The 18,806-nt window shown below is 37.0% G+C and overlaps 1 protein-coding gene across 1 annotated transcript in view; it reads right to left on the bottom strand.

Moving 5' to 3' along the window:
* The window catches only part of ACER3 (alkaline ceramidase 3), a 48,554-nt gene that overhangs the window by 26,715 nt on the left and 3,033 nt on the right, over positions 1 to 18,806 (bottom strand). Inside the window, exon 2 of the mRNA XM_079310793.1 lies at positions 3,491 to 3,601. Within this exon, the coding sequence (XP_079166919.1) occupies positions 3,491 to 3,601 (111 nt within the window). The remainder of the gene's footprint in view (positions 1 to 3,490; positions 3,602 to 18,806) is intronic.

The raw sequence follows: 18,806 nt of genomic DNA, 5'->3' as shown, positions 1-18,806 counted from the left end.
TCCCCAAGCAGCTTCCAGGCACAGCCCAGCAGCCAGCAGAGTCTGGGGCCTGCACTCAGCAGGGAATCTGTTTGTGGCCACCTTGTTTTGGAGGCTAAGATGAACAGACATGGGCTGTTCCACACTGCTTGGCTTCAGCACTCAGGAATGTTCCCAGCCACAGCTGATTTACCAACACTGACACAGCCCTGGGAGCTTCTCTACAGGTGTTGGGTAAGAGGAAGGGAATTACCTCTGACTGAAGAGCTTTTAACAACTGCTTTCACAGACTCAGTTTCACTGGAAATTAAATTGGTAAGTTGCTTAAGAGTTCCTATGGCTATGCCTAATATAGAAAAAATTTTACACCTTTTTTCTTTCCTCCACTTTGGAACTGATTGAACAACTGAGCCTCATTAAACACGCCAAGGAAATACAAATCAAAACAATCCTTCCAAATTTCAGTGAAGTAACCAACAAACATTACTTCATTGAGTGCTTTCTTGTTTCCTTAGGTCCAGAAGTTGCACTTCTTTATATCTATTTATATATATAAATATATACACACACAATTTTTAAAAATCAAGGCTTTTCAAGAATAGGAACCATTTTAGAATCATAGTTCCCCAGGATGCATAAGGAACTGGCATGTGTAGAACCTGGCAATACCCCAGAATCACAAGGAACTACCTACAACCAACTGCTTATTCCTTGAGTAGTAATGGTCTGATGCTTTGTTCCACCTACTTCAGGTGCCACAACATACTGAAATAATGGCTTAAGATTATTCTTCATAATTTATACATTGATTAAATGGTTCTCTACAGCTTGAAAAATCATATCTAGTTCCTACTGAGATAATTAAGAACATGCACTTTGTGCTGAAAGGCAGCAGAAAAAGGGCTGAGAACACTGTGTTGTATCTCAAAGATCTTGCTGAAAAGTGTAACTCAATCTTGGCACCAGAATGAACAAAAAATTTATTTGAACAATTATTTAGAAATACCCCTTGTTGTGCTGCCAAGATCTTACCATGTGTATATGAAACAAACAGTACTTCCATAATTCAAAATGCACTTACTTCAAAAAGGAAATAAATGTCAACCAAAGAAATTGTGGGTATAAAAGTAAAGCACTGCACAAGGCGTGGTAAAACACGAAGGAAGTGACAACCAGCTAAATGTCTGGAAGCATGCAAAAGAAACAGCTGATGTGGATCAAAATAATGTCTAGAAACAACACCTCTCAAGTTCTTAAATGCTAACAGATTTAATTTTAATGTTGGCTTTGACAGCTGTCTTTCACCATCTTGTAAAATCTCAGTAACTACTCAAAATTGTTAAAACCTAAGTAAAGTGGCCTCCCTTACACCCCCATCTTCACAACAGAATTGTTAAAGAATTTCTACTTTGACAAAACAACTCTCAGTTAGAAGCTCTGCTGTATGATCTTTAATGAAGCATGCTGCCTCAAGTGAAATCACAAGTATGTGTTAAATTCACTACCTTTTCACAGATTAAGTATACATTTATTTGTTACAAGTTAAATAAATAGAGTGAAACCTATTAACAAACAAAATTCATATGACAGAAAGAATTTTGTCTGGTACTTTCTTACAAAAAGGATTTTCTGTACACTTACTCTATCTCCATTTCAGTATGCTTGTTTAGTCACATGCACAGAGAGAATGCCAATGTTCCTGACACATTTCAACCATATTTAAATTTTTTTTATGTTCTCATTCACTGCTTTTATTCTGTAGTAGAGCTAATGTTAAGTGGTTTGATTCAAAATCATCTTTCTCCTGTTTTTCACTGAGAAACTATAAAGTCTTCCACATCTCTTTACATCTTTCAACTGCTGTAAAACAGGGTTACAAATACTGAAGCAGACATAAAGCAGAAGGGAAATGCTTTTGGAGAGACCTTTAATGCTAGGTTCCAACATATGAGATAAAAATCAAGGCATTTATCACTTCAGACAGGAATCAAAGCCAACTCAGTCACAGATGAGCATGGTCTAGATGGAACTCATCAGGACTGCCTCCCAGCACTGCTGTCTAAATGCAGGCTGAGCTTCCCTTCAGCAACATTGGAGAGAGGCAAAACTGAAATCCAATGTATTTATTGTAATCAAAGAGAGGTTTGGCTTCTTTTGTTGTTTTGTTTTTAATATTTTAACATTAAATGGGATATGAGAAATGCCCATCTGGTGTGACAGCCTGACATTCTGGTCAGATAGCAGCACACTCTGTCCATCAGAGACTGCCTGTGACAGAGATAACCACAAATCACAGTGAAGCATGTTTCAAACTGAGTTTTAATTTAAGGGGTTCCTTTTCATAGTTTAAAAAGAATGGTAGTATGGACACTTCGATTCAAGAACACCCGAAGTTAACTTCAGCAAACCTTTACACACCATTTCTTACCATGTCTTTTAAAAAGTAAACCCTGACATTTAAGAATTCTCCCTGTTTCATACTGAGACAAAAATTAGTAATTACTTGAAACCATAGAAAGCCCACAAATGGCTAATTTGAAAGTGCTCAGACAATATGCAAAGCAGTGCATTGCTGCTGCCTATCTTTCACATAGCTCAGCAAAGCAGACATAACTGAAAACTTGTGAATTTGCACTTCTATATATTACAGTTTAACTGGTATCAAGGCTACATTTACCATAAGGACAGTGTTTTTCAACAACATCTGCCTAAATACCTAACATGCCACTATTAAAAGTAACAAATATTTATCAATCCCTTACTACTCCAAAGACTGGGAAAATCTCCATAAAGACAGGAGCTACAGCTAACAAAGAAATCCTGTGAAATACAAATTCTATGAAATCCAGCTTTGAGACCCAATTGCCAAATCTGAACCATCTTCAACTGTCTTTTCTAGTAAGGAATAAGACTTCTAGTCACACAATTTAACATTTAAAAGGATACTGGCTCTTTTCTGAATTTTGTTATTTTAGAATGGACAGACTTCCTTGAGCTGATCAAAACATGAATATCATGCTGTTCTTACATTCTTGCAAAACTTCCCAGACATGATGGCTGGGTGATATGTGCCAAAGAGGAACTGGAAACAAATTCAGTCATGAAAAAAATGCCTTTCCAGTTCCTTCTATATCTTAGCCACTTCTTACATTATTTTCCCATACAAATGTCACAAAAAAAAATTAGAATAGTGTGAAACTTTGTAAGTAGAATACACAAGACACCTTCTGTAAATCATCAGAAAAGTACACAGAAAACCAAGATGTTCTGAGCAAGATCCAAAGCCAGAAAAAGGCCACTTTAAAATCGGACTGAATTATTTAGTGTATTCTAATTTCATGTCCCTCCAACAGATATAAATTTTCTGTAAGCATTAACAAGTGTAGCAAATGGAGGTCTACTTTTCACACGTAGTATTTGGATTTAACGACAAGTTTATTAATATCTAGATACATTTTCCATTGCCTGAGCCCTCTTTATAATGAAAGAGCAAATTTAGTTTTACACATACCTGTAAGACACAAATATGCAGCTAAATACCGTTTTTCAAGGCCATCTTTATAGGTCTGAATCGCACCATAGATTGGAGGTAGAATGAAAATCAGGTTACTCACTGTGTTCCCTGTAGGACAGAAACACAAAGCAGAGATTTAGAACTGGGCACTATGCACTTTAACTAAATCTAACAAAATTACATTCACTCATTAGAGACAGGTTCAACAGTTTTCATCCAGAAACTGGCTCAGCAAGATACAAGTGCTCTCCATCCCTGGTCTGAGTGGAATGTGTCCCTGCCCCCAGCAAGTGGCTTGGAACTAGATGGTCTAGAAGGTCCCTTCCAACCCAAACCTTTCCAGGATTCTATGCTGCATTCTACCCAATGCAAGGAAATTACATATATGGCAGAGACCAGATAAAGCAACAAAAGCTGAGAGCCCAGCTCTTATACGCTGATTTTGATTTGGTTTGTTTTTCTTTTCCTAACTGTGCTGACCTAAGAAAAAGTACCATGAAATCCTGCAAAGTTTAAACAAAACAAAAGGAAATGGTGCATCTCTCAACAGAAGGGATGCAGATTCAGCTTTTTAGCTTAACCACAAATCATAATTTTGAGAATAGAGGTTATGTTATGGGAATTAAATGCCATACAATTTGGGATAAAGAGCGAATCTGTTATAAAAGGCTCATATAAAAGAAACTGCACATTTTCACACACCATCAGTTAAATACATACAAAACTGAAATCTAATTTGCAAATATCCCAATGGAATATTCAATTTATGACGCTATGAAGACACCAAACTCCCCCCTATTTCTGTATTTTGTATTCAGCAGAAAATCCCAGAAGCATTTCACATTCTAGAACAAAGAACAAGAATAAGCAGGCTCTTTCTGAATCACACCCCTAATTCAAGCAGCTGTTTTTAGGAGTCCTACTTGCCAAAATCCATCCAAAAGAAAAGCAAAACATACCAAACCATGTTCATATAACCTTAAAGTGTTGCAGCACCTCTAACAACAAATATCCATGCTTCACAGTTTTAAAGAAAATTCATACTCAAATGGAAAAAAGGTTATTTCAGAACACATGTAGCAGAAGTGTACCTAGTTCCTTTGAGCAAGGTAGTTCTTCTATATTCTCACAAACTACATACAAATCTTACTTTGAGACAGTCTTCTCAAACAGTTAAAAATCTCATCTGATTTTTATCATAACTTCTTTAAATCATATCCTGCCCAACCATGAATTTCACCAAATTTCAACAGTCAAATTAGATGTGCTGGAGATCTTACTCTTCTAGTCAGCTCTGAAGTAAGTTCCTCCATGGAAAAGAAGCCCAGCTGAAAACAAAAAACCTTCTACAAGGATATAAAAGTTTATACCAATATAAAAGGACTTTTTCCTGTGGCATCCTTAGCCTTTTACCACATTCCCACAGCGTTGCAGTGGGTAGTGATTCACTTTAAACAGAGACCACGTTTGGAAGAAATTCACCCAAATGCTGTCACACACTGACCATTGCCATGTCATCCTGTAAGTCATGCAAACATGTCATTGAGCCTTGAAAAGTAGAATAAAGGTTACACAGTCTGGCTAGTGAAACTTCTGCTTTCTAAAGCAGTTCTCAACTATGCCCATTTTCAATAGAAGTCAGTAGACATTATATAAATGTCACTGTTCAAGGTCATTTAGTTATGAAACTGTCAAAAGCCTGGCAAAAATTCAAATATGAAAATGCCTAACAAAAGAAATACCATGATGTTTATCCACAATTGGGAAGGTGCATGACTGTGGAAGAGAGTTGCAGTAGGATAACAAACTTAGATGGGTGTAAGAATGCAGAAAACAGATTCTTCTGTAGGAAAGGGAAGGGAAGGTTTCAACTCTTCCTGTAAAGCTATAATTACATAAAATTATTGAAAATTTATGAGCATTTAATCTAGGACCATCTTGCTGAGAAAGGAAATACCATAGACCTAATCTAGCTGTACATTCCTGCCACTCCTTCTCTGCACTTTTTGGCCTGCATTATTCAGAACATTTGCAGCATGGATTAGGCAAGCCTATCTGCAAACATACTTAATGAAAGTTGTGTACATTTTGTTAAAAGGGGAAATGGGGGCAGGGGAACAATAAAGTCCTCTGGCATGCTGCTAGCAAAATTACTTTTTTTCAAGAACAAAAACTCCAAGGCCTCTTGCAAACCCAAGGTCTCCAGGAATGCATATTTCATAAACCTCTTGCTAGTCTTTTTAGGATTATCCTCACACAGACTTATCAATTCATTAAAAGGGATTTTTACCAATTCCATCAAAAAATGGCAGTGGAATATGCACACAGATTAGCAAAGAATACCATGAAAGAAGAAAAAGGTGGCACAATGCAGACCCATAACTCTAAAGTTATTTAACAAACATGGAAGTGAAACAAGCTGTGAAGGAAATTAATACGGAAGTTGAAAATGGGAAAACAGTTCAAATTGTCAAAAACAAAAAAAATCTCATATTTTTTCACTAAATTTCCTTTTTTTTAAATGGAGGGAACATAATGCAGCAGAACTTCATGGGAAAACCAGATGACAGAGAAATTGTACCTAAGGAATGAGGCAGACAATATGTAAAATAACTAAAGAAGAAATTATTGGTTATGCCTATAAGAAATAGGGTACATCAAAAACTTGATGAATGCACATGGAGAGACCTGAGCTTAACTCTGTTCAGCATTCTTGTATTTCACTACTGGATTCCTTGAATACTGGTCCAGGGAGTGACCTAATTTTTCTTTAGTGACAAAAGACTGCTTCTCAACATTTTATCTTCAACATGTCAATCACAAAAAGGTAAATCACATTATCTGAGAGAAATGAATAAACTTGCAGACTGAAATGACAAGAACAGGATTAAATATGACAGCCATGAACACACCTTTCATTGTGAATATGAATCCTTATTCCATATGTAGAATAAATCTATTTGAAGAAGCAGAAAAGTGAATTTGGACTGTCTTAAAACTGACCATAAACCATCACTGTACACACCAAACCCCTTAAATTTATTTCCAATAGAAGCAGTGAAAATAGTTACGTCTTCATGCAAGTCAACAGTAGAATACACTGTTCTCTAGCTAATGATGAAGAAAAGAGAAAGCTCATCAGTTGCAGAGAAGCTCCACCCAGATGGGAATGATAAACAGTAGCCTACAATTTCAGAAGGGACAAAAATTGCTCAGCTCACTGATAGAACAAAACTGTGCTCCGTAAAGACATCATAGGTCAATGCCAAAGACAAAACAGAGCTGTTTGGACTGGAGGATAATACTGAAAATGATTAAATTGATATAGACTAACCCTAAGTAAACACTGGCTAGAATAGAGGAAAGATTCCCATTAGAAAGGAACTGCTTCCCAACAGAAATGAGCAGCACGGTGAGCCTGCTCTCAGGGTGGAGCTGAGGAAGCTCCACAATCAGATTAGGTGCTGCAGCAGCCTCTCAGAGTGCTAAACCAGAGCACGTCCAAAAAGATTGAACATGGTACTAGGTACAGGGCTAAATTAATGTCTAATTGTCATAATGTGACTGACTGCACACATTTCCATAGAAGTCTTTCAAGACTTTTAATGCAAACCATTGTTTCAAAGTAATGTTTTATTCATTGAGAGAACGCCATAAGGTACCAGAACAAAATCAAATTTATGCAAAACATCTTTTCAACAAGCTTCTGTCTGTAGGAAGAACAGTACGAGCGTTAAACCACATCTGCTTCCCGTTCTACAAATACAGCAGCAAAACCTGACAAACCTTTTTCTAATGCATGTACATTCACAGTCATCTTCAGGCCCTAAAAAATATGTGTATTGTCATCATCACAAACATCTATATAAAGACTGACCACAAATACAAATAACTTAAAAGGGGGAAAAGTTTCTACAGACAAACACAGGTACAAGATAGAACTTACTGTTGCACAAACACTGTACGTGCAGTTGGGAAGGACACAAATTTGAAGTACCTTTCACAAAATTTCCATTTTTCCATAAATGAAGTTCATTCCACACTAGAAAGTAATTGCTACAATAAATTTGGATGAAGGGTCAAAAGAGGAAAAAAAAGTAAAAGTAAAGTTGTAAATAAATGTGGTCATAGAGGAATAATAAACAGGACGCAAAAGGATAAGGAAACATGCTGGGAGTAAGAAAAAAATATGCTGTATTCAGTGAGGGAGGAAAAGTGTTATCATAAAAGAGAAGCAAAAATTATCATGTTCAACTTTTGACAAGCTTATCAGTGTGATTTATCCTGTGTTAAGAGATGCTTTCTCCTATGTTTGTATACAGAATGACAGCGAGATTTACCAAGCACAAGGATCCTTTAAAATTTTAAAATGTTCTTGCTCTCTCTGTCAAACAAATGAAGATTTTTCACTCTCTTATGGTTTCTACAAGACTCAGAACCAAGAGAAATAAATATTACCCTTAGAGAGGAAAGAAGAAAACACTTGCTGGTTAAAAGGTTGACTACACATAAAGAGCTCATTTAATATCAGGACTAACAAACATGACATTCACCACAATAAGATTTTTCAGCAGTAAGATTTTTTTATTATAGTAAGATTTTTGCATCCCACTGTGAAACAGGAGAAAGGTACATATTTTAGAAAATAGCAGCCATTTTCCTAAGTTGTAATAGAGTAAAAGTATCCCTTTAAGTAAAACATACAAGCAAACAAACAAGGTTTTGAGGCTGAAAACATCCATTTCATTGCCTAGATATCATGGTGCTCTGCATAGTCAATTCCTAGATGATGTAGCTTTATCTTTTTCCATCACTGCAGGAAGAAATTAAAAGTTATTATAAAAAACAAAGCCTGTCAGATGGCATCATGCAGAACTTGATTCACCCTTCTACCTGCTTTCAGATATAAGGAATTCTATTTCATGTTTTTGTTTCTGGAATCACCTCATGCAGTTCTGGTACAAACTACAGCTCAGTATTAGGGAGTTTACCAAGTTTCCAGAAATTGCAAAGCATTGCAATTCAGGCACATTTGAGAGCATAACCATCTACCATTATATATGTTCCCTTGTTCAGAAGAGCCAACCATGCAGAATCACCTGGTTTGGCCACTAACTTCAACCCCACAATGTTTTTGCTTATGGCTTATCACCAGGAGGGCAGAGCAGCAATTAGATTTTCACTTCCACCAACCAGTTTTAATATATTCCACTTCAAAGTCTACAATAACTGCATTTCAGAGTGTCAGGAAATGAAAACTCCTGTTTCCATTGATATTTCAGAAGGACCTCAAGGGGAGAAAACCAAGCCATCCTGACAGGAATTTTGCCAATATGTAATTACTGGACTCCTTACTTGGTAATGTGCATGAAGGATCAATATAAACTTCCTGTCACTCGGTGAAATACAACACAGTGTTACTGCAGGCTGGAACACAGAACCAATGCTGACTTAAAAAATAAAATTATTAAATAAAAATTTTAAAAAATTGATTGTGGGGTGTTTGTTTTTAAGCTACAATATCCATTTCTTATGTTGCATAATTCTTTCCAAATACTAAGCTAGCCTTGGTTTTGTTTACTGAGACATTAATTAAGTTACAACTTCAGCAATTCAGCTGCAACTTGTATTGGCCAACACATTTCTAATAACAAAATAGGAAAAATACAGAAGGACACAAATACTGAAGGAACTGCATAAGCCATGTATGAAAGCTTCCTGAGGAACTATAAAAATGAGTACACATAAACAACTCAAATCAATGGATCTTTACTGATAGTTTTCTTATAATCTTATATTATTAATAGATTATATTATTTCTGTAATTTTTATGTTATGTTATTAGATTATAATTATAATCTTATAATCCTTATAGATTTCTGCTATTATTTTAAATGCCTAGGAAGATCTAGTAGAGCAAGCTCACATAGATCACAGGAACCATAAAATTAAAAGACATATAAAGCAGCAAAGAAAAATGCAATGAATTACATTACAAAGAAATGCTGCATTAATCTAGCTCTGTATAGAAGCTATCATACTATTATGAGAAAAACTGTAAGGCCCAAATGAGACGGAGGGAGTAGATATAGCAACTAGGAGTACTACACAGGAAAAGGAAGACCTGGAAAGACAAAGAATAGCTAATTAAATACTCTTCTGAAGAAGCAAATCATTTCAGTGAAATATTGAATTGGGGAGGGGTAGAGAGGCAATTTCAGAAAAAAAATTAATTATTAACAACAGAATTTGATTTTGTTTCCAGAGCTCCAACATGCTGTGTCAAGTGATACATTTTATGATTTTACATACTTTATATTCCAGCTGCAGAATTAATTCCCTTGGCATTCATCATACTAGTCCAGCTAATATTTTTAGATGGGTTTAGTCTGATTACACTATTTCATGTTACTTAAGTTCATCAAAAGAATCAAAAGATATTTAGAAGAAAAAGCTCTTGACACTGCTGACTAACAGAACACACACAAGTAAGCTCAGTTCAAACCTGCAACGTGTGGGTGTATTTTCTAATGCACAAGTCTCTTTGGTATGCACATCCTACAAAAGCCCTTATTATATACTGCTTCTGAATTGCCCTAGGTTACAATTAAGCTATCCTTTTCCCTACCCTCATATCTGCAAACTGCTTTGCTACTGTATAGTAAAGGCATTAGAAAACTACAACCTAACAGAAGACCATCCGAACACTGACTTTGCTTCTTATGCAAATTATACTAAAAACAAATGTGAGAAAGCTAATACTTAACAAATTCACATTTTAAAGCTCCATTTCTTCCTTCTTAAGAAACCATACCCTTGAAGATAGCCTTGCAAATCCAGAAATATAACATTTGTGTTTATGGTAAAAATTTAAATTTAAACAGTGAAACATTTACTGCAGGGCCAAAAAAAGTTTTTGCTCTTTCCCCTCAAATCTAAAACACATTGGTTACCTATTTAGTCTCATTTACTTCAGGGTCTAAGCAACCCCAATCTTTTGTCTCAATAGCCCTGCAAGACAGGCTGGAAAAAGCTGCCTGAGTCACAAAGAAACCTGCATAAAACTGAAGTCAGGACTTTCAAACCCCAGTGTGTTCCTCTAGCCACTTGACCACCCTTAGCTGCCACAATAAAAATGAATGAGTTCACCACATCACTTCTCATAAGTAAAGCTTCAAAGTACAAAGTACAGTCACAGCAATAGCTGGGTACTTTCCAGAAACAGTCTTTTTGTTACCAATTCTCATGTTTAACATAATGAACTTCTCCTGAAATTCTTAAAGGCTATCACAAAAGAAAAAGTGTCTAAAGCCCCAGAACTTGTATTGGTTTTCTTTTTTTCCAGGAAGTGTGATTGCTGATTTTTTCAGAGGGATCTGTCTCAAAACACTTAATGAGTGAAGTCTGAGATCAGGATGAACTGCTCTTCCCCAGAAGAGCCTTAAAAGGCCAGATTAAAAACATGGAGGACCAGGTGTGAAATTGAACAGATAATTATGAAAGCAATTGCAATGAAAATATTCAGTGGTGATAGGCCAGAATAAGGACAGCTATAGCACCTAAATTAAAAAGCCAGGTACTGTCTCTCTTCTGAAGCCCACTATCATACAGTAGTTGTATGTTTATCACAGCAATGCCTGTCACAAGTGCAGGGCATAATAGAACATTAATAAATGGTTTTTTGCATTTTCAATGTACCATTACATGAAAAATAACAGTATTTAGAAATGTAATGATAAAGACACTAGAATTGATTTGTGGCCATTTTTTGAGACTGCAGGAAGCAACTCTGACAAATATGATAGTATAGTACACACCTTCTTTACAGGACATTTTATTCTCAATTAACCAGACTGCAAGGAATAAACTTGCATTACAGCCAGCGTCTATGCCATCCTGTCATACTTTAATATTGCTTTCCTAGGGTATGGGAAACCACACAGAAAGAAAGCATAATTTCCCTAATAAACATGAATCTAAGATGATAGCAAGCACACCAATTACTTTGAAGTACACCTGGAAGGGTTTTGAAAGCAAATTTAAAGTAAAAACAGTTGACATAGGCAGATCATTTGAAATACCAATCTCAAAAACTCGCTAAAAGCAAGTGCTTACATCTGGAAAATGAAATCAAAGTCTAAAGAGATTAGGCTGAGATGATGTAAAGTTGGAATATTACATGCAATAAGCTTGTTGCTGAAGGGCAGATTTGCTTATTTTATACCCTTTACTGGAAAACAAAATAAAACGTATTTTAAATGTTATTTTAAGGAAGGTTGATGATGTCAGACTGGAAGGAAATAACAGACACAGAGATTACAGTTCAGACCCTGTTAAAACTAAGCAGTGACCAATACATTACACTGATCATCTCCTTAATTTTCATCATTCTTAGCTCCTTCCAGCCATTCTTCTCCTATGCTGGTGTCAGCACCCTGGCTTCCTGTTCCGTGTCTCTAAGTCTAAGGGTCTATCCAGAGCAGAAGGCAGCTTTGGCAGCTGACAGCTTTGAGCCACCAAGTACATCCAGCCCAGCATCTGTCAGTCCTCCCTACAATGGGAAAACCTGCTTGAGGCACAGCAGCTGTGAGTATCAGCCCAGAGGCTCTGGTAGGACTGTCCCAGGCACCATGTAGTGACAGAGAGCTGAGCCTTAGGGGAGCTCAACATGTTCACTGGACAGCAAGAAGTAGAAAATAAGGTGTGCCAGTGCTCCTGTCTTCAAAACACAAATGCTCTTGCTTTCTTCCCTTTCTTACTATCAATACAGATTTCCCCTGGGTGTCCAGAATAATTAAAGCCTCTCCTGCTAATGACTCATATCATTCTTCTGCCCTACTTGGATGGCAGGAAAATAAAGGTGAGATGCTACATGACAACTCTAGGAGAATACATGAGGATGATGCAACTGGTCAGCAACCACAGCCTGATTCAGACACACAGCAGCCACTCAAATACTGATTGGTAACATTCACTCTTTTTTCCATCAGTATTAATAAAAAATTCCTTCTGCAAATAACTATCTTGTTTTGTTGGTTTGGGGGGTTTTTTGGTTATTTTTGGTTTGGGTTTTTTGTGTTGCTGTTGTTTTTGTTTGGTTTTTTGGATTTTTTTTTTGGTTTGTTTTTTTCAGGGCTGCCTTAAATGAAAAACCCTAAGACTACCTAGAACATGTGATGACAGGCAATTGAACTGATCAGAGAAATGACCTGAAGTCATCACTGTCACTCCTAAATATCCAATTTTATCTCTTTTACGTAGGTACTTAATTTCTCCAAAGCCTTCATAACCTTTTCCAGTTAATATAACAACTTACAGCAAGAACTTTCAACAGTACCCAATTAACTCAATTATGCAAGACTCAAAGGTTGTCACTCCTAGTCTACAATTAACTCCAACTGTATTCTTTAGTCACTGTCCAATTGTAATTTCAAAACAGCCCTCTTGTTCATGCTTGAAAATTGAGAAGAAAAAGACTGGCAATCATCTATCATCCACAAACCTTGGCAAAAAGCATTTATTTGGAGTGAAAAATGAGGCTTCTCCACAGAGACAGTAAGATCAAAGTCCATACTTTAAGTATATCATAGTCTAAACCAAATAAAGGAAGAGATATAAAATGCACTGAAGATTCAAGCTTTAAACACTATCTTTTTGTTATAAATATAAATTAATATAGCACCTACACAATGACAGTTCATAAGGTGGGTGGAAGGAATGTGGGCACAAATCTGTTTTACTGAGTAAGATACAAAATAGTTGAAGACCATATACAAATTAACCATGTTCCCACCAAATGGTGGCCCACAGGCGGGCAGAGGAAATCTTTCAGAGGAAATGCTTGAGACAACTGTAGAAAAAATAAATTCAAAAATCAAGTGGAAATCAGCATGGAAGAGCTCGGAAGGATATGTGTTTAAGAAAGGGAAATTGCTTTACAATGTTTCTCTGCAGCACAGAATGGGTGGGGGGAAGGACATGAAAAATAAAATTGACTCAAGAGTTTCAGCATTTCAGTGCTGCACTGATGTTATGCATTGTGCAGAAGAATGTATTCTGAGGGGACTTGAAGGATTATAAAACTAGGGCCTTGAAAGATTTAACAGCCACCAAAACTCTGAGTGAAAAGCAACTGTGGTATCACAGATCACAAAGGCATAGCAGTTTGTTTAAGTGAATGAAAACAACATCTGCTGTATGATTTCACTACCACAGTGCATTTCTCTGCTGCTTTCCAAGGCATTGACACAATTCAATTGAACTGATTCTTAGAGAGACACTGCACTCACCAGTAGCACAAACCAGCAATGATCCTCTGGTTTTGCTCTGCTACCTCTAAAGAAAGCCCTGAACTTCCACTCTGCTGCTGCTAGCAGCAGCTTATAGAGATGGCATTAATCTGGTACAAACAGAAGTGCATTGCCAACCTTTTCGCTACATTTTTGCTACTAAATTGAAAAAAATAAAAAGTCTTGTTTCTCTGATTTTCCAGACTGTTTACTCACCCACTGGGGTCAAACATGAAAAGGTTTGCTGTGCAAAAAAGTGTAGGTACTTGTAGAAGAAAGTACACTCATTTTACCTAGAAGAAATGTAAACTCCTCTCTGTGAGAACAAAATCAATTCATCAGTTCTGCTGGTCATTTTAGCTTCCTGTTGCAGATGACCCATTAGATTTCAGAGCAAGTCAGAAATGCAGACCCTCTTTCTCAAAGACATACAAGCAATTTTTCAGTCATCTCTGGGTTTCCTCAATGAAGTTTAAAATACCCATTTGAAGGGATCACAATAGCATGCCTTCCAGTCAGGAAGCAGGTCTTTGCCTGAACAAACAAAAGGTGTTGACCAGGAAAGATGAAGAAAGAGATGTCATTTCTTCATCGGGTTAACACTGACATATCTCTGTCCCAAGACTGAAAGTGTCCACTCTAATTTTAATGCTCAGTGCTTTAAAGGAACTTCTTTGGGCTAATACTGTATCTGTTTTCCAGATGCTTATTCTTGTTCAAATGAAAATCCAGCTGGAATTAGCAACTACTAAAAATCCAGCCTACAAAGCAGTGGCATCATGAGCTTACTGCAAATAATGAGCTTATTAAAAGCACTGTACAAATGAAGAGCTTCTAGGATCATGTCTTATGACCATTAAGTTGATACCTTGAAATCCTACTAGTTGGAATACATGTAAAATTCATGCCAAATTCATACAAAATATAAAGATGTTCCGCTCACTCCTAACACCATACCAAGAATTTTCCTGATTCTGCCTGTCTGCTTTCCTGCCTGAAGGAGTCTAAATCTTGCCTTCTCAAATATAAAATCAAGTCTCAACTAACATCCTGAACCTTGCCTAGCTTAATCAGGCCACACTCTTGCCCCTTCTCCAGTTCCTATGGTTAGAGAGAGCTGCATTATTACCAGGACTTGGCTAAGGGAAAATACCTTCCAGTTCACAAAGCCAGCCAGAGATCCTTTAAGAGACACACACTCTGCACATACCATTTCAGGGTCACTCCAAGGACACTGCATTCAGAAAACATGTCCAAAGGAACAAAGTAAAACCAAATATAAGAAACTAAAGCCCCAGGACACAGCTGGGAAATAGACACGCCACTGGACACTAATCTCAAACTTGAAATAAAGTTTGGAATTTCCTTCAGGAAAGGACTGCAATGTGCAGAGCAGGTTGAGTCACCATTTGGTGGAAAGGCAAAGAGCTTAAGAGGAATCTTGTGAGGCTAAGGAAGGGGCACAAGGGGTGCAATCTCTCCACCAAGACTGTCAGAGAGAACAACTCCTGTCTCGCAAACTCCTGACACGCTGGAGTATGTACTCTGCCAGAGCATGATGGACCTGACTGCAAAGGAGATCTTGATCCTGGAGATGATGGTTGCAATTACCATTTAGAAATAATGTTTTTTCAGTCACTGGCCACAGTGCACATGCAGCATATTTCGTCAAGGAAATTAATTTTTGGAAATAGGAAAAAAAAATCATGGTTAGACAGTCCATTTTTTTGAGCTAGCACAAAACCTCTGAAAATGCATAACTGCATTTTCAAGTACAAAGAAGGGTCTGTGCCTGAAACCCTAAATCTTAACAGCACCCAGCAAAATGACTGAGTCTCTACCCTGAGCTTGCCTGTATGGGCATATTTAAATCAATTAATGGTAAATGATTGACACTAAAGCAGTGTTGCTCTGAGGTTTTTTTTTATTGCAACCTTCTCTAGAATTTCTCTCTTCCTGACACATTTTTTGTTCTTTGTAGTACTTCCACAAAGGCAGAATAACCAAGCACCTCTAATTCATGCAGTAGCTCAGCTTCTCTGCTAATGGATGGAAGAATGAGTGCAATTAATGAGGCAGGTGCAAAGAGCCCTCAGCTAGAAGGCAATCTAAGGTAGGTAACTTGACAACCACCTGCAAGTGGATTTTCTTCAAGCATTATAATATCATGTTTTGATACACATTTTGAATTAAAAGAACTCTTTGCATTTTATTAACCTTTCATGAGCCACAAACCTTTCCATGATCCTCTTGAGGTAGTCAGAGAAACACCCAAGTGTGTGAGCACTCACACACAAGATAAAACAACCATACACTGCTGAGCTGTTGGGACTGGAGACAATTACCAGACTTCCTTTGAACATGTTTGCATCGATAATTAAATCTTTCTTCTTTGAAAAAAAATAAAAAAGAAAATCTTTCCCACTTATCTGTGAAAGGCACCAGCAAGGAGAAAATGCATTACATAAATAGCAGTTTCCACACATAAAGCACAACAAACCCAACTGAAGACTTTTTGTCTTTCAATTATGACAAAAGTTTTTAATCTGTGACTAAAAGCTCATTAAAAGTAACTTAAAAGCCAGCAGTGTTCCTTTATAACCATCTATTTTAAATTCATCTTCCTATTTCTAGCTACAAATATATATTCTGCAAATTTGTATCATGCAGTTCATAAACCTGTCTGCTTCAGTTTGCACATAAGAAAAATTAAATTGTACAAATGTCACTGCTCTGTTACCATTTGGAGTGGCAGATGTCCAACTGCCAGCTGTACAAGTACTGAATATGAAGCACTAATTATAGAGTAAGCAAATGCTTTGTTAAACCATATTTAAGAATTTTATTGTTGCTTAATAACTACACACATACTAGTAGATAAACACACGTGGCCCATTAGCACAGCATCTGCCAGGTTTTAAGCATATCCATAACATGATGAATAAGTAAGGACTGATGATTGGAGAAATCAACTTCCCAAAAGCCTTCAACTCCATCTTTTAACCAAGGCTGGTAGGAAAACTGAAAATTAAACTGTCATGAGATAAAAGGTAGAGTTGCATCATGGATGAAAGATAAAAAGCAAGGAAGAATTAAAAATAATGTATTAGTGGTGGCAAAACGCATCAAAAGAGTGTGACAAGACTATCTTTAGACTTAAGCCAAGAATGCACTTTTACAGCCTAGGAAAGGAAATAAATTAATGCAACAGTATTTGCCACTGATTCAAAATCAAATAGAAAGAAATAAAAAAAAACATGACAGCAGAGACCATCTGGTTTATGATTCTGCTTCTGCTGTATTATTCTTTGGAGAAAGGAACCCCTCTTTCAACTTCTTTTTGTCTGCAGCACAAAAAGCAAGCTAGAAATGTTCATCCTATAATGCACTGCACAGCTGAGAACTGTCCTGCACACTCCACTTGACTTTATGCTCACCATCAATCAGTTTAATGCTTTTTTAACCTTTTTGCTTGCAGTGTCCCCTCAGCTGAGGGAGCTCCCTCAAGAAGCCAGATAAATTTCCAGAGGGAAGTTGTGATGTGGTTTCCTCCCATGTGGTCATTAAATTTACACAGTCAAATCCCTTTCAGTCTTAAAAGTCTGCAGGCCTGTGACACTGTCTTGTGTTGAACCACTCTTCAGAACTCATCTGTGCCATGTCATCTTTAAATCACTCCATCTCAGCCAGGCTGTTGGGCTGATCACACCCAATTAAACTTGGTGATGTTTCCTTCATCTGCCACTTTATCACTAAAAGAGCAGGCAGAGCTCTTGAAGGCAGACAGTCAGCTTTATTTTAGTTTTCTTACTCTCACACAGCAAGCACCTAGCCCAGCAGTTTCTGGCTGCTTTCCAAAGCCTCTGGCAAAACAGGCAAAATGCAACAGGACACCCACAAGGAACAAGTGACAATCCATACATGGCAGTACAAATTCAACATTAATGACAATATTCTAAACTAAGGAAAGTAAATTAAGTAACTTTTGCAAGCTTTTATTTTTTATAGTAATGATCCTCATGGAAAATAGAGACCTGTGCATCTTTGGCAGCTGCCTTCTCTGAGCAATGCCTGAAAAGAAACAACAGTATTTTTGTGTCAATGTTCACAATGCAGAGAATGCTTGGACAGCACTCTATGCCCTCCAAGATGTGAGATAATGAGATATCTCACACCGAACAACAACAGCAATCTTATCTCAATCACTCTCGTCTGAGGCAAAAATCAGAAGGCCTTAAGGAAGCAGAACAAAAATAGCTAGAAACATGGGCAGATTCTCATGACATGGGTAGGTTTTTTTTCATAAAAAAAAAGAGTCCCATAAGGAAATCCCAGTTACAAGAAGTCACTTACCAGATCTCTAATGAAAACAGAAGCTAATGGATTCAACTCTGTTAATGATGACAATAATAAAAGAAATATTTTCTTATACAAAGATATCAGAACATGCTGAGACAAGACCAGAAGTCAAGAAAGAAACAATTTCACCAATTCCTTGAGAAGCCTGAAGCAATGTTCTAGATGCTTGCTGCTGTAAATGCCAGCATAAGGATATACTATCTCTACACCAGTCATATTGCAGATGATGCATATTACTTGTGGACAATGATAGCTCAAAGCAACATAAATGGAAACATGACTCAAGTTTGATCCATAACTGGAACATAGCATTCTGTTGGTAACAACAAAAAATTCGCCCCCATAATTCTGCTGACTGAATTATAAGCCCTCATGGTACCACAGGGCTCCTTTGAACCTAAAATATTTATGTGAATTGGTACTACTCTACATGCTTTCAGCAAAGGGAATATGTGAAGATTACTTGTATTTATTCATCATTGTACAGAAAAACTCTTCTTACAGGGATGCCTGAATGCAAGAAAGATAAGGCTCCTGTCATAGACATTCACATCCAAACAGATCTCCAAAACTCAATGCTACATGGGCTAAACTGGCTTGAAACATCAACCCTGCTAAAATAAAGAGTAAGCTGTAACATTTGAGTGAAAAGTGCTAAAACCCAG

The sequence above is a fragment of the Erithacus rubecula genome, assembly GCF_903797595.1.
Source record: "Erithacus rubecula genome assembly, chromosome: 1".
NCBI lineage: Eukaryota > Metazoa > Chordata > Aves > Passeriformes > Muscicapidae > Erithacus > Erithacus rubecula.
The sequence above is the reverse complement of the archived record's forward strand: the minus strand, read 5'-3'. Positions and strand labels throughout refer to the sequence as shown.